The following is a 24850-nucleotide window of genomic DNA, read 5'->3' as shown; positions in this document are numbered from 1 at the left end:
CAAGTGGGGGAAAAATGGCGTTTAGGTAAAATCCCCCCTTAACCTTCGGGTAGGAATCTCCCTAGCTACGCTAACCCAAAATGGCCCACGCTTATTCATACTCACCAATGTTGTCATCATCATCATCATCATCATCATCATCATCATCATCGTCATTTTTAATGTTGGCAGGGCCATTCCCCAACGTTGGCCAATAACACTATTCAACCTCAAACAAAGATCGATCTTTCAAAGAATGAAAAAAGGAAATCGATTTGACATAATGAGTGCAGGAGCTGTCGACAACAAGAAAGAAATATAGGCGAATGAACCGAGCAAGGGGGAAAGAAAGGGGGCCGAAGAGAGATTAACGTTCTGGACTAGCCCTTGCTACAGAAAAGATGGGAGAAGATAATGAAAACCAGAAAAAGTTTCAGCATAACAGGTATATTTCAAAAATTACTTACAGCGTACATTCTCTTTAGGTGCCAAGCGTCGCTCCGGGCGCAAAATTATAGTTCGAAAATACACAAAAAGTTTTATCCTTTAAGATCCCCTAGAGAGTAAAATGGGATTTGAGGCTACGATAACGTTATGAATTTTGAATCCGATAATGAAACTAATATTATTACAAAAATATTGTAAGTCATTTACATTGGGTATGCTAACGCCGGTCTCCTTTTATTTTAAATCTAAAAAAAAGTATCACAGAATAACTCGAGATAACCTTCGAAATGACCATTAACATTAGCCTTATTCCACTATGTGTATATCTTGCAAAAATTTTTCAATCAATTCAATTTTGATATCACGATACACACTTTTCTTTCAGCTAATTATACATAATTCATAGCAACAATTGGGACAATTTAACTACATACAAAAGACTTACAAAGACACTTGTCCCTTGTGTCAGGACCGTTCTTTCTCTGAACCTAATGATTTCGCATCCTCAATGTTTATGCGAACACTTTAAACGAATAGAATGACGATCACTTCCACGGCTCTAAAAACATCTTCTTTCTTTAAAAGATAATTCTATGCTAAACGATGATTGTACTTCAAAGATACTTTAAAGCTCAGTTGTCTGTTCAGGTTTTTCTTCTTTCGTTTCACCTTCTGGTTCCGAGGGTTTCTCTCCACCTTCACTCGACTTATCTTCGTCTTTGGACTCCTCGCTCGCCTTGTCTTTGGCGTCGGGCTCCTCGCTTGCCTTCTCTTCGGCTTTCGACTCCTCGCTCGCCTCGTCTTTGGCGTCGACCTCCTCGCTTGTCTTCTCTTCGGCTTTCGACTCCTCGCTCGCTTTGTCTTTGGCTTCAGGTGTCTCACTCGGCTTCTCTACAGCTTTCGGCTCCTCGCTCGCCTTGTCTTCGGCTTGTGGTTCGTCACTCGGCTTCTCCTCGGCGTCTTTTACCGTTTCTTCAGATTTCGGTTCTTCAGGTTTCTTTGGCTCTAATGCAGGTTCTTGTTTGACTTCAGTCGGTTCACCGCTGGCCTGTGCTGTTGGAGCTTGTCCAATTCCACAAACTGTGAGAGAAAACAACAGTCGCATATAAAAGAGGCAGACAGATGAAACCTGGACAGAATGAGTCAAACGACTCAGGCGTATCGGCCTGTGTTCCCAATTTCAGTAAGATCAAGCCACTAGGAACATTACTACTCCCTTCACTGTCGGATATTGGAGTCAGATTCGCCGAATCCTCTAAGTTAAGATCTATCCTGAATAATGTTTCAACAAACAAACAAACAAAAATGCTATTCCAACATTGGGCGATTGTTTTAAAAGAACAATACTTGTTAACTTAGGGAGTGGGGGCGGGGGACGCTTTGTATATCTCGCCCCAGCTCCATACCAAGGTTCTAAATCTCTACCTACCATCTACCCTCCTGCAGCATTTTGCTTTCAAGTATCCTTAATATAACAGGTTACCGTTACCCATCTATCGGCCTAGGTAGCAAGGGGTAGCGCGAAGTAGTCTGTGCAGGGAAATAACGGGACGTCAGCGTTTAAGGGTGTAAGCCACTTGCAAGATACCTCATCCTCTCTTGTCACTAGAAAATCGCATCTCTGAGGCGTGATAATTTAATAGGTAAATAAGGAATGTTCAAACAGAAAACACAATGTGAGCAGTACAGCAAACAAAACAACCGATGCGATCTGGGCGGCCAAATCATTGGCAACTTGCGAACAACAACAACAACCTTTACTGATTTTCCTCGAGACAAGAAACAACTTAAAATCATCAAAGTTATCGCAAGAGTTCACAAGTTCAAACTCAACGAAGCGACAATTCGATGGTGTTAACTTGTGAATCACTTTTGCGAAGTGCTACTAACCGCCTGGAGGCCGCAAAACAGAGCTCACCTTTCTTGATAGTGTCACGGATGCTAGTCTCCACATATGTGTCGTACTTGTCACTCAGTGAGATGGCTTGTTTGAGAGGCGTCGGAATGCCCTGTTCCACGGGCTTGATCATCTGAAATAGATTCAAAGTTCGGAATCATCCCTAATTTTGAGAAAGGTTATCACTTCCCTCATCTATCTCCTCCCTGGGCTCGTCTAGGGAATGAATAGAAACCTTAAGATTGAGGTTTGGCCATCTTGCCGCAAACGCCAAACCGCGGTTTGCGGTTAGCGGTTTCACGTTAGCCGTCGGCCCATATTTGGGACTTAAGGACGTTCGCGCTAATTGTTTATGCGCATCTTTAGTGCGCAGGTAACGCACACGCCAAGCAATGTCACGCGCAATTCATGGTTGACGATACACGGAGGAAGACGGAGGTAAACACACATGTCGGCCGACGTGACAGCATTAAAAAGAGGGAAAAGGGGGAAATTCATCTCCGTTGCACAGTTTTGAAACGAAAAATCGACGTGAAACGATTAGACCGGTTAGGTTTACAACAAAAAGTCCAAGAAAAGGCATCGATACCTGCGGGTATTTCGCGCCAAGAGATTAATATATTTACTTGACTCTCGATATAATAAAATAATTGAAATGCAATACTTTATTTAGTCTATTCGTCAATCGAAGTCACCTTAGGCTTTTTTAAGTTTTGACAGTAAACGAGAAAGTCTTACCCTTATACAAGAAAGCAATTTTATTGATCACCAATCTCGTGTACAATCAATCTCCACATACCTATTCTAGGTAAATAAATAAGCTTACTTCTCATATTTTCGCCTCGCTCACGGCTATAGATGCATTTTCCTGGCATTGGCTAAACAGCTGTATAAGTTTTGAAGGTAGAATAACAATAAACAACTTACACGATCAGACGTTTGACAGCACACTCGAACACAGGCAGCCCAAGCTCGCGTCACTAGAGAGCGTGTAATAATTAATTACTAGTGGGCATGAATACCTTTGAGTGCAAGCAGCCATTGAGAATTTAAACGCATTATAAGGCTTTGTATGGGAAATAAAATACCGTCGATTATGAAGTTTAAAAAACGCTAAATTTAACTTTCATTCAATAAAACGAACAAAAACTGCCAAGTTCGCGGCGTCACTAGAGACACTAGAGAGCGTGTGATAATTAATAACTAGTGAGATGATGACCTTTGAGTGCAAGCGGTATTGTGTTACAGACAGCCGTTGAGAAATTTGAACGCATTATAAGACTTTGTATGGGAACTAAAATGCCGACGATTTTTACGCTTAAAAACGCTAAATTTAACTTTCACTCAATAAAATGAATAAAACTGACTCACCTCTGGTGTATTCTTGTGCGTTTTGGGGTTTATTTTGCCGTTTCGGGCGTTCTTTGAAATGAGGGTAATGACAGTGATTTCAAAGAACGCCCGAAACGGCAAAATAAACCCCAAAACGCACAAGAATACACCAGAGGTGAGTCAGTTTTATTCATTTTATTGAGTGAAAGTTAAATTTAGCGTTTTTAAGCGTAAAAATCGTCGGCATTTTAGTTCCCATACAAAGTCTTATAATGCGTTCAAATTTCTCAACGGCTGTCTGTAACACAATACCGCTTGCACTCAAAGGTCATCATCTCACTAGTTATTAATTATCACACGCTCTCTAGTGTCTCTAGTGACGCCGCGAACTTGGCAGTTTTATTCGTTTTATTGAATGAAAGTTAAATTTAGCGTTTTTTAAACTTCATAATCGACGGTATTTTATTTCCCATACAAAGCCTTATAATGCGTTTAAATTCTCAATGGCTGCTTGCACTCAAAGGTAATCATGCCCACTAGTAATTAATTATTACACGCTCTCTAGTGACGCGAGCTTGGGCTGCCTGTGACTCGAACGAAAACAAAAAACGATCGAGCAACCATCGTAAGCTGTGAATTATGGGATAGATAATCCTGTTTAGGTTCCAGTGCTTCTCCGACCTGTCACGCAAAAACGTGACTTCCGTAAGTTTCTCACGTCTTCGACAACTTCAACTGGATTTTGCGGTTTTAAAAGGTCGGTGACCCCCAATTTTTTTTAGACGGTTAACCTTCTCTGACAGATATCTGCTTACTGTCATCAAACGAAAGAAAAATCAATGTGGGAAGTTATTATTTTTTTTTAATTTATCTACCCACGCGCGATCGAACTCCGCACATTTTGTGCCACTTCTAGGGTGGAAATACAATTGTTAAATATTAGTTGTAGCTTTAGGGATAATAAAAGTGGAATTTATTTGTTTAATAGATCCTCTGAAATAAACTTCGGCAATGGAAGTTTGTCTCCAGCGATTCGTTTATAAAAATTTTACATCAACAACCGGTGAGGTCATATCGAGTGACGAGGACCGATTTCTCAAAATAAACGCAAACTTGCAGATGTCATATCTCCGAAACGAAGTCGGTGACCCCCATTTTTTTTGGCATTTCAGATGTAAGCAATTCATAGACTAACTGCAGCAGAAGTTTGAAAAAAAAATCAATGTTAAAACATTTTCGCGCGAACGTCCTTAAGATCCACGGGTGAGAAATTAGTACAAAAACAAGATGGCTGCTGCTCGAAGGCGAGATGTGAATTTTGATGTGTTTGTTGGATTTTATTGATTAATGAGAGCAGAATACTAAATCACTGACCCTCTTGAAATCAGACAAGACTACAAAGATCTGCTGGACGTTATGCAGCTGGATGATAGCAGTTCTGAAGGCTCGTCTTCGAGCGATGAAGATCTCGATTTCTTATTTCTGGTATGCATTCAAATATCATCAGAAATCTGCTTTTATTTTACTTTGTTTATCGTAGTTTAACCACAAAGTAATCCGGCTGGCAAAACAGTTCCAGCAACAAATAGCCGGCTGCCATGTTTGTTTTCAATTCATTCGTTCGTTCACTTCTATTTTAGCTGAGAAATCGTCTTCAAAATTACGTTTCTATGAAAAAGAACTCGATAATTAATAAGCCAAATAGTTCTAAAAAGTAGTGTTTCCTCTCAAACGTGGGATTGTGATGTTTTAGGGTGCAAAAAAACTTGCGGTAAATCACTTACCTCTAGAGCGTGGTCTTGACGTACAAACGTGAATCTCAAACCGCAAACCTGACGGCAAGCCACTGGTCACATGACTTCTTGACGTTCGCGGTTTGCGGGAAATGCCGAAAAACCTCTATCTTAAGGTCTTTAATAATAGCTTTTTACGGTACCTCTATGTTGATTATACGTACCGGTTTACAAACTTCATCGGTCAGACTGTGGGTGTGTGGTACCAGCATGCACATCATGGCTCCCATCAGGTACTCGTCAAGTACAATCTTCTGATCCTCGTCATATTTCTGTTGTTCAAGAGGGGAAGCAAATCAATCAATCTATCAGTCCGTCAGTCAGTCAGTCAGTCAGTCAATTAATCAAGGTGTGTTAATAACTTTAGAGTCTGTACATGTAGTTTGACCATTTGCAACGAAGCTACAAGTACTGAGCAAGACTTGAATCGTAAGCTTCTGTTTATGCAGCGAGCTAAAAAAACTTGTCAGTTTGAGGACAAATCCTTTTAAGCCCGACCGTCCAATGAAAGCTCTCGAGCAAAATTTCCATGTCGCGCTGATCTAACGGCGGTCCAAGACCAATCATTGTACGATTCAGATCATACAGAGCCAAGAATGAACTCTATAAATCCAAAAAGCACCTGAAGTCAGTAAGTCTAAACAACTATTTTCATAATGCAGGAGCTGTTTATATTAATGAGAACTTAACTAACTATAGGCGTGAACTGTTCGCTAAAGTAAGAAAAGTTAAAAAGATCAACAACTGGCATAGCGCCTGGACCACTGACGGCAAAATTTTCGTCAGGAAGTCCCAAAGCGATCAAGTACATAGAGTATATGAAGTCGAAGATTTGGACAATATTCGTTAGGTTATAATCAAATATTTTTCTTTCCCACCCTCTCCCACATGTAACATAACATTATTCAAACGTTCCCTTTCAAAACCCTCGCTTCCCTTTCGCTTCATCAATTAATTATTTAAATTTTGGCGGAGAGTTTTGTAGGAGGGTTTTGTCTCTTTTCAACATGCCTTTAAAAAATGGCACTTATTCCCTTCTATACAATAAGCTGCTTCGCAGTTTAATTAGTGTTTCTATTATGTTAAGTGTTAGTTGCCATAGTACACTTGTTGTACTCATCGTGATTTGTACCCGCCTTACTCAACGTATTGTAAATTGTTGTCAGCGCACCATCTGCACAAAACATTTCCATCGCAAGGCTAAACGCTATCGAACGTTGCAAGCTGTGGTTCATGAATTGCGTTAGAAAGAAATTCATAAATCTAGTGTGTATATGACCTTAAATGCTGTTTCTCTTAATGCAAGAGGCCTCAACAAATCTGTCAAAAGAAGAAAACTTTTCCGGTGGCTTCATATTAGAAAATTTGATGTAATTTTTCTGCAAGAGACGTAAAGCGATGCCAGCTTGGAAAATTTTTGGCGAGCAGAATGGGGAGGCGACGTTTTCTTTGCGCACGGCTCAAAACACAGTAGAGGTGTTATGATTCTTTTCAGTCCCTCGCTCAGTAAAGAGGTGACGAATGTTACTGCGGATAAAAACGGCAGATTTATTATTGTAAACACCACCGTCAACGAAGACGAATTGTGCCTCGTTAATATTTATGCCCCAAACGACCAAAACCAGCAAATTTCATTTTTTCAGAAGATAACCGATTGTATTCGTGGCCAGCAAACTGACAAAATTCTTTTTGGTGGAGATTTTAACTGCCCACTGTCCGCTTCCGATAAATTTGGAGGTAAAGACATTCAATTCAAAAAAAGTGTAATACATTCGATCGACGAACTCCGTTGCAACTATGACCTAGTCGATCCCTGGCGAGAACAACATCCACATGATACACAGTTTACGTGGAGAAATAGCTCCGGAAAAATCAAATGTAGACTGGATTTCTGGCTCATCTCGAAGCATTTATTATGCCGCGTTTCGAAAACCGACATTTCCGTCTATCATGATTCAGATCACTCCCCTGTCACCATCTCGATCAAGCCTGAAGACAAACAAGAAGAAAGAGGCCCAGGCTACTGGAAATTTAATAATTCACTCTTAGAAAATGAAGATTTCGTCACAAAAATGAGCTTCATCATCAAACACGCCGCCCAAAAACACAAGGATGTTGCTGATAAAAGGTTATTTTGGGAAATGTTGAAAACGGAGATCCGGATATTTGCAATTCGTTTTGCGAAAAAGAAAGCCAACGCTGAAAGAAGTACGGAATTGAACCTCCTCCAAAAGCTAGAGAAAATCAACTCACGTATCGACGAAACCCCAGAAAATAGCTCCCTTGTAAACAAGGCTAGAAAACTCAAGATCGAATTAGATGAAATTGCCGTGCAAAAAACTAAAGGGTCTATTATACGGAGTAGGGCTAGATGGTATGAATTAGGAGAAAAATGCAACAAATACTTTTTTAACTTAGAAAAAAGAAGTTATGTAAAGAAACATATAACAAAGCTGAAGACACCTGACGGTAGCACTGTAGAGGATCCAAAAACTATATTAACCGCCATGAAAAATTTTTACAATCAGCTTTACACCTCTCAAAACCAGCTTTCAGCTGAACGCTTTTCTACCTTTTTCGATTGTGAATCCTTACCAAAACTCGACAGCACAAAGCAAGACCTTTGCGAAGGTCTGATAACCGCAGAGGAATGCCTTGCCGCGTTGAAAACGTTTAAACCTAACAAGACTCCTGGCACAGATGGGTTAACAGCAGAATTTTACCTTCGTTTCTGGCCCGATGTTTCTGGTCCTTTGATAGACTGCTTCAATCACAGTGCCTCACTAGGAGAACTTTCTATCTCTCAGAGTCAAGGAATCATCTCCCTGATCCCCCAAAAAAATAAAGATCCTCTTCTGTTAAAAAATTGGCGCCCTATTTCTCTTCTAAACACAGACTACAAATTAGCAACCAAACGTTTAGAGAAAGTACTTCCGTACTTGATAAACGGTGATCAAACTGAGTACATCAAAGGTAGATTTATTGGTGAAAATATTCACTTAATTTCGGATATAATTGAACAATATGAAAACAAAGACGGAATGATACTTTTCCTTGACTTTGAAAAGGCCTTTGATTCTTTAGAATGGGACTTTCTCTTTAAAGTGCTTAACACTATGAATTTCGGTCCAGGTTTCCTCAACTGGATCAAAAACGTTTTACACCAACATTTCTAGCTGTGTTGTAAATAATGGCTACTCCTCGGAATTTTTTCTCTCCAAAGGGGTGTTAGACAGGGTTGTCCTCTTTCAGGCTTACTCTTTGTTCTAGCTGTGGAGCCACTCGCCCACCAAATAAGAATCGATGAATCAATCAAAGGACTTGAAAACGGAAATAAGATCACTAAACTCAGTATGTACGCTGACGACACCACCGCTTTCATTCGCGACGATTCATCCGCGGTGTCCCTACTAACTCTTCTCGATCAGTTCGGTGACCTTTGCGGCTTGAAAATCAATAAGTCTAAAACCGAGTGTCTTTGGCTTGGTCCTTTGAAAAGCCGATTAGGCAAAGAAGAACCTTTTGGCATTTCTTGGCCGAAGCAATACGTCATTGCGCTTGGAATCGCTTTTCCTTATCATGTTCAGGTTGGGAATAAAAGCAATTTCGACGAGAGGCTTGCCAAACTCAAAAAAGTTCTAAATACTTGGTCAAGTAGACATTTAACGATCTTAGGCAGAATTGCCATCGTCAAAAACTTAGCTCTCGCCAAACTTGTTTATAGTTGTTCCGTATTAAATGTTCCCAAAGAATTTGTAAAAGAAGTCAATAGCAATATCTTCTCTTTTATTTGGAAATTTAAGCCAGATAAAGTCAAAAGAAAAACTCTGACCGGCCCAATAAGCCACGGCGGTCTTAATATGCTCAATTTTGCTGACGTTGTTAAATCGCTCAAGACTTCGTGGGTTAATCGTTACTGTCTAGCAAATGACCGCCATCGGTGTGCCCTCCTTGATTCGCTTTTAGGTAAGGTCGGTGGAACTCTCTTATTTCAATGTAACTACGATCTTAAATTACTCGACCTCAAAAATCTCTCTGTTTTTTATAAAGACGTTTTAGCTGTATGGCAAGAGCTCAATTCGAAAGACCCACGTAACGCAAATGAATACAAACAAGAAGTCATTTGAAACAATCGGTTTATAAAGATAAACGGAAAATCGTTTTATTATAGATCATGGGCTAATAAAGGCATTTTGAAAATAAGCGACCTCCTAAACATCCATGGTCAGTTCCTTTCGTTCGAAAACTTCAAATGCAAATATAGCGTTCGCTCTACTTTTCTCGATTATGCTGGTGTTCTTGCGGCAATCCCTAAAATTTGGAAAAGCGAAATCGTAGGTAATCTCACTAACGGCGATAACGAACCAGTTCCATCCCTTGACATCTCCTCTACAAAAAAAGCCCGTGTGATGCTTGCAGAAAGATCCTTTTCTCCCCCCATCGTTGAAATCAATCTTAGAAAACAAGGGTTGAATGTAAAGGCAGTATACGAGCTTCCTTTTAAAGTCACAGTCGAAAACAAACTGAGGAGCTTCCAATTTAAACTAATTCATAACATCATACCCACTAATCACTCTCTTTACAAAATGAATATAAAGGCTTCTCCAGAATGTGAACGCTGCCTCTTTCCGAACGAAACGCTTATTCACATGCTTTGCGAATGCCCCGACGTTAAAATCTTTTGGAAAGACATAATGATGTGGTGGAATGTTAAGCGCTCTGACAACATTAGTCCTAGGAATACTGAAATCCTGTACGGTTACAAACCTGAAACGACCACCTTCTACGCGTTAAACCATTATCTTCTTATTGCTAAATATCATGTTTTTCTTGCAAGAAACCAGTCTGAGACTCCAAATTTAAAGGTCTTTCTAGCCTTACTAGACAGCAAGATCAAATGTGAAAGACAAATAGCCATTAGAAATTCTAATTACGAAAAATATACAGCTAAGTGGACCACTCTCAGCAACTACGATGCGTGAAGCACTTTAAGTATGAAAGTTGAGTAAGGGGAATCTTTTATTATCTCTTGTATGTGTGGGTGGGGTGCGTGTGTGTGTATGTGTGTGTGTGTTGTGTTAGCATCGTATGCAGGATGACGTAGCACGTGTATTTATTTCGTAATTAGTTAAAAAGAATACAAGCAATGTAAGTACAATTTCTGTAAGTAGGTCAAGCAATGTAATGTAATGTAGTAATAGTAGTGTAAGTCAAATAGTCATGTAACGTAGTATTGTTTGTATGTGTCGTTGCTATGAATAAAAAAAAAAATGTCGCGCTGATCGCAGTCAAAATATTTTGTTTAAAAATGGAGTTTGAGATTTATTTTCGTTAATTTCATTTTTTTTTTTTGGAATTGTGCGTTCGTGGTACTGAAGGATCAAACGATATGCATGGTGAAGTCTAAAGCGCGGAAATCTACCTACCATAAGTACTTCTTCCTTGACAACCTTCATGAGATCCGAAGCAGTTTCACCGTTCGTCATTGCATCAGTGCCAGAGATTCCATCATTAAAACGCTCCTCAAAAGTAAACATGGCCGAATCCAGAAGCTGTAGAAAATAAAACACTTCGAGTTGTTTTCACAAAGCATATGAGCAGCATTCCTTTGGAAAGAAAAGCAGCCCCAAAACATCATTCTGTACACTAAGAAAAGTTAATAATTCATACGACTTAGGCGCGTTAGGATTTGGGCGAGGATTGTCCCGACAAGCTCACAGTAGACCAGTGATTTGAGCATCTGGGTAAGGAGCACGGACTCTCGAAATCAACGCTGCTTGACACAACAATTTAAAGGGACACTGTCACGGAGAGTTTGCTGTATTTTAGTCATATATTGTAGCTACTCAAATATTTAACATAGAACCTTTTCTCTGACAATGAAATTTGCATAGAGCACCGGGAGGAAAATATTAAGTAATTTGTCCAACAAAGAAGAAACTATAAATCAGGTTTTAGCAATTTGACCAAAACACAGAGGAAGAACTTGAAAAAATTGGCCAATTTTTTCAAGTTGTAATCCATTTCCATCTGAACCAAGCCATCCGCAGCAAAAGATAATAACTGCAAGATGATGTCTACGCGTAGGGTAATTGTTAACAATACTGAAACATTATTAAAACATTTCTTTCGATACAAACATGTATTTTCGCTATTCAAAGGCGCACTAAAAATCGGTGACACTGCCCCTTTAATTCATAACCTTAACAACAGCAGGAAGAGGCGCAACAGCAGCAGCAACAACAACAAAACCTCCATCATCACCGCGATCTGACACCATATAGTTTTTTTTCCGGACGTTGCTGAATTTCTTCGCCGCTCACCCAAAAGCTGATTCGCGAACTTACAATCCACAACGACCATGACAAAAGTTTAGTAAGGGAAAAACTGGTCATAAAATGTTTATTCGAAGGGGACCCACCTTGTCTAGGGTAGGGGGTTATCGAAGACACCAGCTACTTCATGAACATTAAAGACAAAATTCTATTGGCTTTCAAATTCGAGTTGACACATAAATATTCCGGTAAAAGAGTCAGCATTGCTAGATAAACAAAAAAAGTGAAGTTTGAATCTCATTCTTATTTTTACTGCTGGATAGTGGGGTGGCTGTGCAATAAAGACACCATCTTTTGAGGTTGAGGAAAGGGGTGCAGGCAGAGACCACCATCTATTTCGTCCTGTTCGAGCATGGCAGTTTTGACTGGGTGAGGTGCAAAGACTCTTGAACACACCGCTGTCACAAACAACAATTTAATTCCTCTTCATAACATCAGCAGTAGAAGCAGCAGCAGCAACAACAGTAACAACAACAACAACAACAACAAAACCACCATTATCACCACGACTTAACACAGGTTAACACCATGCAGTTTCTCCAGACGTTAATTTCTATACCACAGTCCCAAACGCTGATTCACGAACCATATCGACCATGACAAAAGTTTACTAACACCACTCACCTGTGCCAGTTTGTCCCTTGCCACATCCACTACTGCATATTCATTCAGCTTGTTGATGCGTTTGTCGTACTTACGCAAATCACTGGCATGAACTGTACAATTCACGGCATCATACAACCCCGAACGAGGAACATAGTCGAGTTTTTTAAAGAACTGAGAGAAAAAAGAAAAAAAAAAACACTAATTAACAGCATGACCAATACAAAACAACAAGAAATCTAGAACTGTACTGTTTATAAGTCAACTGTTTTGATTGTTGTAGAGAGGCGCTGTTTGGTTTGCTGATAAAATGGAGAAAGGGAGTAGACTGGCGGCTGGTTTTGCAACTTTCAGTTTCATGGTTGCAGATAGTTTTCCTTTGCTGAGAGGACATATAGTTGTATACAGCTTTTTCGTTAAAAGTTGTCCAAAACAAGCGTAAAGGCGTACGCGACAATCCCGAAAGGTAGCCTGGGAAATACCAAATAAATTTCAATAAAAGCTCAGAATCCATAATGCCTCTACCGTGCAGCGAAGACTTGAGATGGCGGGCAATATGGATTCTGAACTTTTATTGAAATTTATTGGGTATTTCCCAGACTACCTTTCGGCATTGTCGTGTACGCTTTTACGCTTGTTTTGGACAACCTTTGTCGAAACAGCTGTATCCGCCTAAGTCATCACTCCAGTTCGACGTGACATTCAAGATCGATTTTACCTATTGAAATAATAACATATTTATCGATATAGGGACATTCTTTTTAAATCTCCTTTAGTCTGTTGTTCACAGGTCTGTAGTTTCCACCGTACATACGAATTTGCCAATGCACGCAAGCGTCAACTCGTGCAATCCAAGCATTCAGCAAAATTCCACGCAAGCCTTTCACGCGCGCAATGCAAGAATCTAGTCCGGCGCATTAAAACATGTTAACCACGAAGATCAGAAGATTGCCTTGAAGGATTTTAACATTGCAGAACGCAGATATTCGAACTCGAGTATTCTTCAACTGAGTGGTTGAAAGCAATTCGAAGAAATAAGTTTAACCAACACAACAAAAGTAAATTACGGAATGAACCATTTCAAACTGAGAACAAATTATTCCCAGTTATATATGAACACATACCGACTTCAAGGATGACTCGACTTCATTGGTGTTCTTGGTTTCCTCCATAACTTTGTCCACATGCTTTATAAAGATTTTCCTTAGCTCTGCCAAGCCTTGCTCCATCTTCAACAGACGTGAAAAAAAAAAAAAAATCAGGAACGTCCAACCACAAAATTGAAAAGCGCTACCTTAGTTCTTATTATCTGTCTTGTGAAAACTTTGTCATGATGCTGTTGTTCTTAGAATACCGATTTAGGACTGAATTAGGCCTAAAGGTAGCCTATACGTATACCTTAGCTAAACAATTCCAGTGCAAGAAACGTTCAGTGTCCGGTTGTTCAAAAGGCGATTAAAGTTGATCCACGATTAAAAGTTAACTGAGGTTTTCATCTCGCTCGTTGAAAATGGTTTCAAAGTCTAATTTAAGCTTATGGTAAAGAAACGTCTAAGTCAAAACTGAGGAACGAAAACTTTTTTTTAAGAACTTTACTAATTAGTAATTAAACTCGAATCAAAGTTCACGTTAACCCAGGATTAGCTTAATCGGGCTTTGAATTACAGGTTTTCAACGAAGTCTTGTTGTCCGGATGTTAGTTTAACGAAACGTTTACCAAGTTATTAGCTTTCCAAAAACTTTCGGCCTTGCCTCATTTTTTTCGTATTTTAAAAAAAGATCAGAAAATGCAACGCTACATTTTCCCTTGCTGGGTTCCCCTCCAAGTTGCAGTCAAGCAAAGAGAACTTTAATCTTCTTATCAGAGTTGTTCGTATACTGCCCAAGGATCCGAGGCTGGTAGTAAAGGGCGGCGGTTTGGCCCCTAACCAATCACGTCATTCTAAAAAGAGATTTTGTGACGTCACTACGCACTCAAATACTCGATCCTGATTGGTTTCTTTTGATCACGTGGTATCATCCCTGTGTCCTGATTGGTCAGGGGCCAAACCGCCGTCCTTTATCACGGAGGGTTAACCCTACGAACAGATAGATGTCTTCCGTTTAATTTACAAACCCGTATTCTTTTGACTCGCTAAGAAAGAAGAAATCAATAACACAGGTAGATCGCTCCTCACTTTGGGCTTTAGCAGTTCAACTATCTCCTTCATCATCTCTTCCATGTCGGCCATAACTTTCTCCATTGTGCTTTTCAGCAGTTCTAAGGAAAAACGAAAAACTGCGTTGAATTCAGACATGCTGTATGCAGCAGTCTTAAAATGTGCCACTCAGTGGAAGCACCAAAAATCGACAAAGGCAGGTACGTGGAAAAGGTTGAAAGAGAGGAAAATAAGAATACAAATAAAGTTTCGGATTCTAAGGCCCCGTCCGCACGTATACGTTTACGTTCGTAAACGTATATATTTTTTTGTGTGTTTAGCCCTCTCGCCCACACGTTAACGACGTAAACGATCTCTGTAAACGGATATTTTCCAAAAAGCCAACCAGAGTGGATAAATTTGTAAACGCACAACAATGCACGTTTATCTACTCTCGTGTGGACGACACAACTTGTAAACGCTTACGTCACAGAGCATGTACGCATGCTCAGTCAAGATTTCATGGCAATTCTGATTCCCAGGCGGCCTCATTTTATTCTTCAGATATGCATTTGCGACTTTCCAGGTCCTCTCCTATTCCGTCTGGGAACGAGGCCTGACTTGTCGTTCCGCCCGTGTTCAAAAGACCAGGCAACACAAATAATATGGACTGCTTCGCACTTTAACACGTTCTACATCATGGAATAAACAACTGGCACAAATTTAACAGTTTCAGTGTGGGTATCATCTGCTATCAAATACCTGACAAATCCCACATGACTTTCCTTTGCGCTGCAACTAGCTCATCTTTCTTGTCTTTGATAGCTGGCTCAAGAACCCCTTTCATCTGCTGCGAGGACTCCTGCATTCCTTTCCAAGCTGGGATCACCATGGCCATCACAAGAGAGTCTAGAGTCTTCACAACCTGAACAACAAACAGAAAAATAACACAGCTGAGGGTAGTCCAATACGGACATTGCTCAGATCGGTCGTGAAGCCAAATCTATGGCCGATTGAACTCTTGCAGAGAGACGGGTGACAAGTACATGATCGCCTGGTAACAATTGTGGCTTTGAAGGTGTGAAATTTGTGGTAAATATAACTGTATACTCTAAGGACATCCAAATAACATGAAAGATACAAGAAGAACGGTCACTTGAAGAATAATTAGGGAGCTTAAGAAGCTACAACGGCGATGGTAACGAAAACGTCAGAAAACAATACGATTTAATGAGAAAAACAAAGGCCCTGCGCGTGCGTTATAAGTTTTGGAACATTTTTCACCGTGCTCGGCCGAACAACAACGTGAAATAACCAAATTCAAGGTTTTGTGGAGAACGTGAGTACAAGACGGTACATTTTCCATTCTCTATCTCAACTTTAACGACGTTCCCACCTGTTCTGTTACTGGATAGTTCGGCCACATTGTACTAGTTGAACGAATTGGAATAATCGCAAAGTAGTACAAGCAACGCGAACTTATATTTTAAAGCGACGTTTTCGTTGCCGTTGCAGTCGTGGTTTCTTAAAGTCCCTACTAATAGCTCACAACAGTCTTATTATCCTCATTTAATCTGAATTCAATTTTGGTATAACCCTACCAGTATGATGATGAGCTAAGTGGCGAAAACAAAAAAAAGAGGAAGAAGAAGAAGAAAACTTCTTCTTTAATTGTACCATGGGGCATTTCAACAGCGCGCTGTCCTGAATATTATGGGGCATTTGCAAAATTGTTTCTAGCAGTTTTCAAAATGCATGAATGCATTGTTGTCTACACGTATTATGAAAATTCACTATCTCTCAAAACCCACCTGCTCTCTGATCTTTTGCTTCATTGTCCATCCACCTTTAATCTCTGAATACACAGAAGACATCACTCGGTAATTGATTCTTTCCACAAGGAGGTCACTGAGCACCTGAAGAAAGAAACATTTCGTGTTACCTTCCTCCTTACTAAACACTAGTATTTTGTAACGAATGCTTCAAGGTGGACATCCAGCTCTGAGGAACAGTGAGGGGAGTAGGGGGGGGGGGGGGGAGAGAAAGGAAGATGGAGACGAAGGTGTAAAGGAAAGTTCGTATGAAATTCATTATGAGCTGTGAAGTGTTTCAGCAGATTTTCACCCACGTCTGCAAAATTTTGCTCCAACACCAACGGTAGATCACGAAAGTACATCTATTGCCGGAGAAACTTCAACTTACTGTTACCGTTTTTGATCTCAGAAACAGAACGGAAATGAAGACGAAAATCAATCGCATCACTTAAGAAAATACTCCACGATCCGTGGAGTTTTACTTAATAATAATAATAATAATAATAATAATAATAATAATAATAATAATAATAGTAATAATAATAATATATAATTAAGCATTACACTAAGTCTCAATGCTTAAAAACTCTATAAAATGTGAGAAAAATACATATAAATATAAAAGAAACTTCATAGTCACATTAAAAAACCTACTCTAATTGATAAAATTTACGAAATAAATATGTCTTAACTGAAGATTTAAAAGAGTTCAATGTCTCGGACTTCTTTATTTGAAGCGGCAAGGAGTTCCAAGCATTGGCAGCATAGACAGAGAAGGCTCTCGCTCCATATGTCTTGGTGTTATAGCGAGGAGTAGCTAAGAGCCTTTGGTCAGCAGATCTTAATGGGCGTGATGGTAGATATGGGCAAAAGAGTTCAGATATGTAATCTGGAGCCAGATTATTAAGCGCTTTGTATGTAAGAACTAGCAGCGTGTGCCAAGGTATTCGCAGTCCGCCCTTTTTAATTTAGGAGGGGGATAACACAATGTGAGAGAGACTATGTAAGTACAGAATAAACTTAAAGTTTGCAATAGCAACAGTGAGACAATGACAGGAACTCCACAGGTCTCATTGACATACATTGCACTACACACCGTACTTGCAGAAACCTACCAACCTGTTCTTCAGTGCCGCTAACTCTACTTCTCCAGTATGTCTTCCAGATAGCTGTTTTAAAAGCTGCACGGCCTACAGGATCTTCACTCTTCAATCCTGGAAGGAAAGCGTAATTGCATCTGCAGTTAACATATTTGCATCACAATGATGAACTGTAGGAGAATGACCATGCCCTCTTCTTTATCTCCCAACTCATTAAAACACCCCTTTGTTATTATTCGGTATTTTGCCATTGTAAAGGGATTTGACCGCTGGCATTTCCAGCGTTTGCCCTTAGTCAAAGCGAGTTGCTCAAGTCCCGAGAGCGCACGAGTGCCTTAAAACCACTGGAGCATGCTACATGTACAATGTAACTCCACACACTTCTAGAGCTTTGACTTCCAATGATGACATCATTGTTTCTGACAAGAGACATCGGGTAAAATAATTAATTAAAAATTTAATGAACTTTTCTTTATCTTACCATATGCTTTTCTGCAGCAAACTTTAAACGTTTCAACCCAATTCGTTTTGTCTTGTTCATTTTCAGCTGTGATAAGATAAGACCTTCTCCTTGAGTGGCCCACCTCAAATGTATGTTCTGGTAACTTTTCGGGAGCACCAACCTCCTTCTCATCCACACCTACAAGACAATTGGAAGGCAAAAAGACAACACTAAAGCCAGGTTTTACACGCACGATACAAGCATAAGCATAAACACAAGAGAATGGAAATCGTTCCATTACTTCATTAATATGCTTGCGTCGTTGTGTTATACGTGTAAACCGGGACAACGCAAGCATGAGCACAAGCGCAAGGAAAGGAAACTGAAAAACAGTGACAAGTTGGCAGTGTACTTTCAAGTTACTCATGGGTTGCCATTTGCAAAATGGCGGCAGCAAATTTTTATGCTTTTATGCTTGCATATGTCCCCTTATGCTTTTGCTTATCGCATGTGTAAACATTCTTGTTGTTATACTTGTGCTCATGGTTATGCTTGCGTCGTACATGTAAACCAGGCTTAAGATGATGTACTGTACTCCATAATGAAGAGACGTGGAATCTCATCTTGCACAACCTCCAAGTTGAGACCATTTTTGGTCCCATGTTGACCTAAGTCTTGGACTGGCAATTTCAGAGTTGCCAACTTACTGCTATAAGTTACCTATAGTTGTCAAATGGCCACAGAAGACCAAAATTACCACTTTCTTTGAGGGGTTGATTAAAATAACCTGTTTGGATCATATTTCTAAATTCCCCACAATTACCACCCTATCCACTTTGTTTTGCCTAAAATTTAAATTGTGTTATCCCAGTGGGGAATAAATAATTTAGTAGGTCTAATTAGTACATGTGAAAACAAACACAAAAAATAAAAAAATAACTGAGGAAGTTGTAGTCATTAATAAATAAATAAATAAATAAATAAATAAATAAATAAATAAATCATTATGGGAATTTCAGAGGAAATTCAGAGTAGCTCAGACTTCTTTTCACTGTTAACTGACAAAACTGAAATTTGGAAAAGTTGGAGAACCCGCAGATAAAGATTCTGAACAAGGACAAGAACCAGCAACAAACTCAACACAAATATGGCATCAATTCTGGGAATCAAACACATGCACGTACTGGAGGGAGGCAAAAGCTCTCACCACAGCACTTTATTCAGGGCTTCTGATAGGGTGCGGAAAAAATTTGGAAATTATGCGGCACTTTTAAGTCTCATTATGTGGCAAGAAAGGTCTATTATGGGGCAAATTATGCGATTTCATTTAAGCTAATTTAACCTTGTTTTATTAGGTCTAAGAGGAGCACAATCCATTTTTTGCTGTTCAAGAAGCAATTAGAGCACGGAGAAATGAAGAAATAGCTGAAATAAATCATTTGTTGCCTCATTTCAAATTATTGAAATCAGATATTGCTAATTTGGTCAAGTCAGCGTTTCTTGCTTCCCACCCGCATTTTTTTCCGCGTTTCGCTTGTGTGACTCAGCTTCAATGTGATTGTCAACCACAAACTTTCGAAGATGATCAACCACCATGTTGCACGAAGTGCAAAACATCTAGGAAGATCGAAGGAGACACTGCTCGCAGGGTAAACAACAGACCATCGTCAACATGAAACGTTCCTTCGGGTACTTTCTTGCCCTGTCTTTTGCCGAAATATTTACAGGAAGGTGCGATCTTTCATTCTCCTGCGAAGAAGCGCTCGGCGTTTTAACAACAAACTTATCCATAATGAGGATGTTTGTTTCAATTAAAACAAAATAACTACATATTGCAAGCGACTATCAAGCAGTTTTCACGCCAATACCTACATTGCAAGAATGCAAGTTTGAAGGGATCAAATGACATCTTAAAAATATATCAATGATTGTTATTGGTGTATTCACATAAGAGGATCGTTTATTCTGGGCCAATGATCACTTGTTTAATATTGAAAACCAGCACCAGGTCCCCAGCATGTAAAATGAAGCATAGAATGCCTGTTTGTTCGCTTAATCAACAAACGAACGCTTCCAGGTGATTTTGGACGCCTTTAGAAAGAAAAAACTCCTTGACATAACGCTTAAATTATCGGAGAACTTAACATAAAGCGAGATTTTTGCTCTTTTTTTCTTAAATTGTGCGATTTTGTACAAATTCTGCGATTTTTCATGAATTATGCGATTTGTTGCGATTTTAGGTCAATTATGCGAAATCGCAACATCGCATAATATCAGAAGCCCTGTTTATTTGCTCCCCTGAAAAGTTTGTAACTACCACACTTACCCATAACTTTGGCAAGGTTCTTGAGTCTCTCTGCCATTGTTTCATCGATATTTGCATGAACTTCATAGCCACAAGGAAAGATAGTGCCTTTGGGTTTGAAACCTTTCTCAAAAGCCTGTTAAATAAGATAATATACAGAATGCATGTACAGTGCACTGATAAGTCTAAAGTCAACAAGAACTTGGTATTGCATCCCACCCTGATGAACTAATGTTCGAGAAATGTAAACAGAAGCATGACTATGTGATGAAACATTTTTACCTAATGTATATACCTGTAGTGTTGCACAATGTTATGCTTAATGGAAAGACAATGACTTGGCACTTTTGTTTTCTACAAATATATTAACATTGTCTAAAAGATATCCCCATCCCTATAGCTGCCGTAAAAAGTGAAAAGTTATCATTGGCAGCCCTCCCCCGCCTAACTCCCTTCCTGGAAATCATCCCTCCAAATGATTTTGTGTTTGTTTGTGGGGTCTGGATATTTTGTATACAATCTTTAATCTAAGTTGTGGGTAACTGGATGGTTTGTAAGGCACCCAGTTGAAATTGTCTCTATGGTAAAATGCTATAGATAAACTAGTCAAGTCTGCTGTATGCACCAAAGAGAAACTACAGTAAATGGGTTGATGCATGATGATTACAAGCAGTTTACCACTCTCTCTCTCTCTGACTCTCCCTGTCATGCCACAGTCACACCAACAATTAGAGACAGCATACAACTATACAGGAATGTTCCTACACAAACCTCTTCATTTTCAAAATAATCCACAGAGTAATCAGAATTAGCCACAAAGTACCGCCTCTTCCAGTTCTTAACCACTGCTCCCTTTTTTGTCAAGTATCCCATCTTCAGCGGATGCTTGAAGCTGTCCCACTAAAACAGTAGTCAAGAATATTTTTATTAGCTGGTATAAATTAGTTTTAATTAACTCCCACAGCTACTAAAACTCCCACACAATAAAATTAATAATTAACACAAATTATTATTGAAATAAGTCAAATAATTAACTATAATTTTAATTAGTTTATTATAATAATGTTATATTCCAGAGGTCCAAATGTTTAAGTATTCTAATTGGATTGGGAAGCGGGGAAGGGGTGGGAGGTGGTTAGGGAGGGGGGCGGGGGGGGGGGGGAAATTGGAGGAAAAAAAAAACAAGCAGACCAAGGGTTGGGAGCCTGAGCCTCAAGCTTAATGTCAAATACTTTTTTTTCTCCACACCCGCAGCTTTTTTATTCCAGACCATGATTTTAAAGTGTGACACAAACTTCTGGATTCCCTGTTAATCTTTACATTACCTGAAGTAAATAACCTTGGAGAATAGATTATTACATGTAATTAAACATTAATAATGATAATATTACATGTACTAACAACAATTTATTTCAATTATTTTACCTTAATCTATAATTATAAATAATTATAATTATAATAATTTTTAAAAGATATAACGTCTTGATGTTTAAAACAAATTCTTCCAAGTGGTGTACCATAAGGAATACATTGAGAACAGTGAGGAGAATAATGCTTGCTGATAATGAGTGATATTGGAGCTCAAAGGGTTTAACAGCGGTGAAAATTCCACATCTTAGCAAACAAAAGTGATGATATCAATGAAAGGTAATGCCATTCTTACACCTCCAGAAACACTGTTCTTGATGTCTTAATTTTCGGCCTCATAACTTTAGGTGTGTTCTCACCGCTAATTGTAGAGATTAAAATTTAATAATTTATACACATACATGAAACCTGTAACATTACTCACTGGTCTATGTAATAATTGATAAACTGGTTTTTCCTCTGCAAAAGATTCAGCATCAATTTCCTTCAATGTTTTCTTTGTATATTCAACTCCATATGCTGTATTGAAAGCTAGGGTGAATTCCTTCAGAAACTCTTCTGCAATGTCTAAAAATTAAAAAAAAAAAACAGTTGCAAACAGTAGTCATGTACAATGTTAATTCCTCTAACTCCTATATCTGCATTCAGTAAAAACTGTATCATCTAATGAGTACATAGATGCAGGTCTTTCACACAAATCAAAGTGTGCATATTAATGCTTTGATCACAAAGTAATACATTACTTTAGAACAGTAAGGTTTTTGCCGTGGAATCAGGATGAGAAGAGATTCTGGTCCAACGTGTAGTGGAGACTAATGAATAAGTGGGTAGATAATGTAAAGTCAAACCTGATTGGTTAAATGGCAAGGAGGATATGTTGTGGGTTAATTTTTTTTTTTTTTTTTAAGTTTAAAAATTTTCCAATCAGTTTATAAATATTTTTTCCTTTTGGGCAGTATTCGTTACTATAGTCTGAGAAAAAGGAGAAATATAAGATTTGACCAAATGTTCTTGAGCAGGTCTCGTCTGACATTGACTATAGCTTTTGGCATTTTGGACTCACTGATAGGGTACATGTATGGTGTTACCATGTGGTCATGAGCATTGTTGATGCAATCTCTCTTGAATGGAGACAGATTATTAGACATTAAAGCATACAACACCTCCCTTCACATATCGATGACACTATTTACTTAAAGTTGGAAAGTTATGAGATGACTTTGTCAAAGGTTTCATCCAAATTGCTTTACAATACCTTTAAAAGTAAACAACAAGTTCTACCACACTGCTCAAAAGAAGTTTCAGAAGAAATTTATCCCACTACAAATTGGTTGGAAGGAAAATTATACTCCTTACCTTTGACAGTTATGATTGAAACTAAAATTCAAGAATTCCAATATGAAATATTGCATAATAATTTATATTATACACTGTACCTGCCAACCCTCACACATTATGCGTGAGTCTCACGCCTGTGGACTAAACACATTAATCTCACGCATTGACTACAATTTCTCACGCCTGACTCACAAATCTGGATGAGCTGTTCTAAAAAAACTTCATTCCATTTCAGATTTGTTATGTATTATTTCTTTGTTCTTTAATATAACAATTGCAAAAGCTTTCAAATGTCTACAATCCATTTGAATCGTATTAATGTGTTCGAAGGTTGTCGGAATATCTTTGGACATCATTGGCAACATTAGTATTAAAGTCTTCGGTAAATCGTCGGAAATCTTCGGAAGTGGCTCGGACGTTTTCAGAAATCCCAGTCATGATGAGACAACATTCTCACGCATTTGACTCAGAAAAAGTTGGCAGGTATAATACAGGTTTAAAATGACTGACCCCCCTTTATGTGCCTTTTGTATTAAACAAGAGACTGAATCCGTTGAACATTTTTGATTGGAAATTAAACTTGAATCAAAGTTCACACTAACCAAGGGTTAGTTTTAATGGGGCTTTGAACAACTGGGCCGAGGTCACAAAACAGGTACAAAAAATGGTGTACATGTGGCCTAAAAGTGGATATGGCTGTGATAACATATCGATAAGTAGATTCATTTGTGGGATGGAATCGAGTCTTCGGAAAAATAATAAAGTAACAAGTAATCACTTTGCTGCAAATAAATAGGTTTCTATTATGTTGCATGATACTCTTTAACTTTTCACTCACAGCAGCATGTGAAACACTGATATGGGTGGGATAAATAATTATCAAAAACTTTCCTGTACAGACAGTGCGTGCACATCTGACTCATTTCCTCCAGATCAAAAAAAAAAAATTACCATACAAGGAAATAGATAGCATTTTTCAGGTGCAAATCACTGCCTTTTCAAAATTATACTTCAGAGCCAGAGCTAACTTAACATTAAAATGCCCAACTGTTAACTAAGTAGCCCACCCAGAGTACATGGATAATGTTACAAACTATCGCATTACTGAGGGTCATGAAATTGTGGAGAACTGTACATACACAACATGTTTGGATATTTAATACGAGGCATCAGATGCCTTTAATTTGAGCAGTTTTCTTTCACTTGTAAAACAAAGTTAATGGAGTGGTAGTGGAATCCAGGAGTTCTGAGATCCAGACTTTGACTGGAAATTTTAAAAGCTTTACCCTGTAAGGTTAATTTAAGTTGATACTTTAGGACCGATCGAGAAATTATACACTGTACATAAATTAACCCTACATTCTCTTTGTTAACTAGCGATTGATAGCCTTTTTATAAAAACTTATATATGATGACGCTTGTGATTGGAAAACTATGCCATGTTTCAGGCACGGGCAATGCTCAATTGCAAAAGTTTGCGTTGAGCTTATATTCGACTGCAAGCGCTAAGCAGGCTGGCTTCCGTGCAAGAACTCACGCACGTGAACAAAAAGCAAAACTTACCTTCGATTTGCTGCTTCTTCGTTGAATCAAGAGGCAACAGATTTCCCATTTTTACAACCACTTGATGCTCCTGAATAAATAACCGTAGCTTCAAGTGCTGAAGGGCTGACTTCTAATCGTGAGATCGGAAATGTGAGGGAACGCGCCTTGCGAAATCCAGCTAAGTACAAGATCCTGTTGCAGCTCATACGAGCATTCCTGGGGGTGGAGCGCTGAAACATCATGTAGCGGAAGGGATTGCGCGACAAAACAGCCTTTTTTAGCTACAAGATATCGTGCCCCCAGAACTTGAGACAAAAATAATCAGGGGTTCATTTCCTCCTGAGCCCGTGATAAATAATCAGCGGTACAACGTAAAGAATAAAATTATCGTTGTGTCGGTGCTAGCATAGTGTA

At 38.9% G+C, this 24850-nt stretch overlaps 1 protein-coding gene and 1 long non-coding RNA gene across 3 annotated transcripts; both read right to left on the bottom strand.

The window, feature by feature from the left end:
* Nucleotides 1-410: 410 nt before the first annotated feature.
* LOC146488108 (PH domain-containing protein DDB_G0267786-like) lies at nt 411-24789 on the bottom strand. Of its 2 annotated transcripts, XM_085121407.1 has the most exons (16): nt 24455-24729; nt 21978-22120; nt 20957-21085; nt 20207-20321; nt 17920-18078; nt 17458-17552; nt 16336-16440; nt 15287-15449; nt 14564-14646; nt 13511-13615; nt 12408-12560; nt 10875-11000; nt 5613-5720; nt 2345-2456; nt 1241-1506; nt 411-1180 (listed from the first exon to the last, which is right to left on the bottom strand). In XM_085121407.1, the coding sequence occupies exons 1-16, from the start codon at nt 24501-24503 to the stop codon at nt 1052-1054; spliced, it is 2040 nt and encodes a 679-aa protein (XP_084977533.1). In that variant the 5' UTR covers nt 24504-24729; the 3' UTR covers nt 411-1051. The 2 variants fall into 2 exon arrangements, with proteins under 2 accessions (XP_084977533.1, XP_084977523.1); XM_085121397.1 differs by having other exon boundaries at nt 411-1506; nt 24455-24789.
* LOC146488109 (uncharacterized) lies at nt 14159-14536 on the bottom strand. The gene is made up of 2 exons (XR_014866944.1): nt 14453-14536; nt 14159-14310 (listed from the first exon to the last, which is right to left on the bottom strand). It is a non-coding gene; the product is annotated as an uncharacterized LOC146488109 (long non-coding RNA).
* Nucleotides 24790-24850: the final 61 nt, after the last annotated feature.

Source organism: Pavona decussata, unplaced genomic scaffold (genome assembly GCF_977016875.1).
Source record: "Pavona decussata unplaced genomic scaffold, jaPavDecu1.1 SCAFFOLD_11, whole genome shotgun sequence".
Taxonomy (NCBI): domain Eukaryota; kingdom Metazoa; phylum Cnidaria; class Anthozoa; order Scleractinia; family Agariciidae; genus Pavona; species Pavona decussata.
This window is presented reverse-complemented; position numbering and strand designations above follow the sequence as displayed.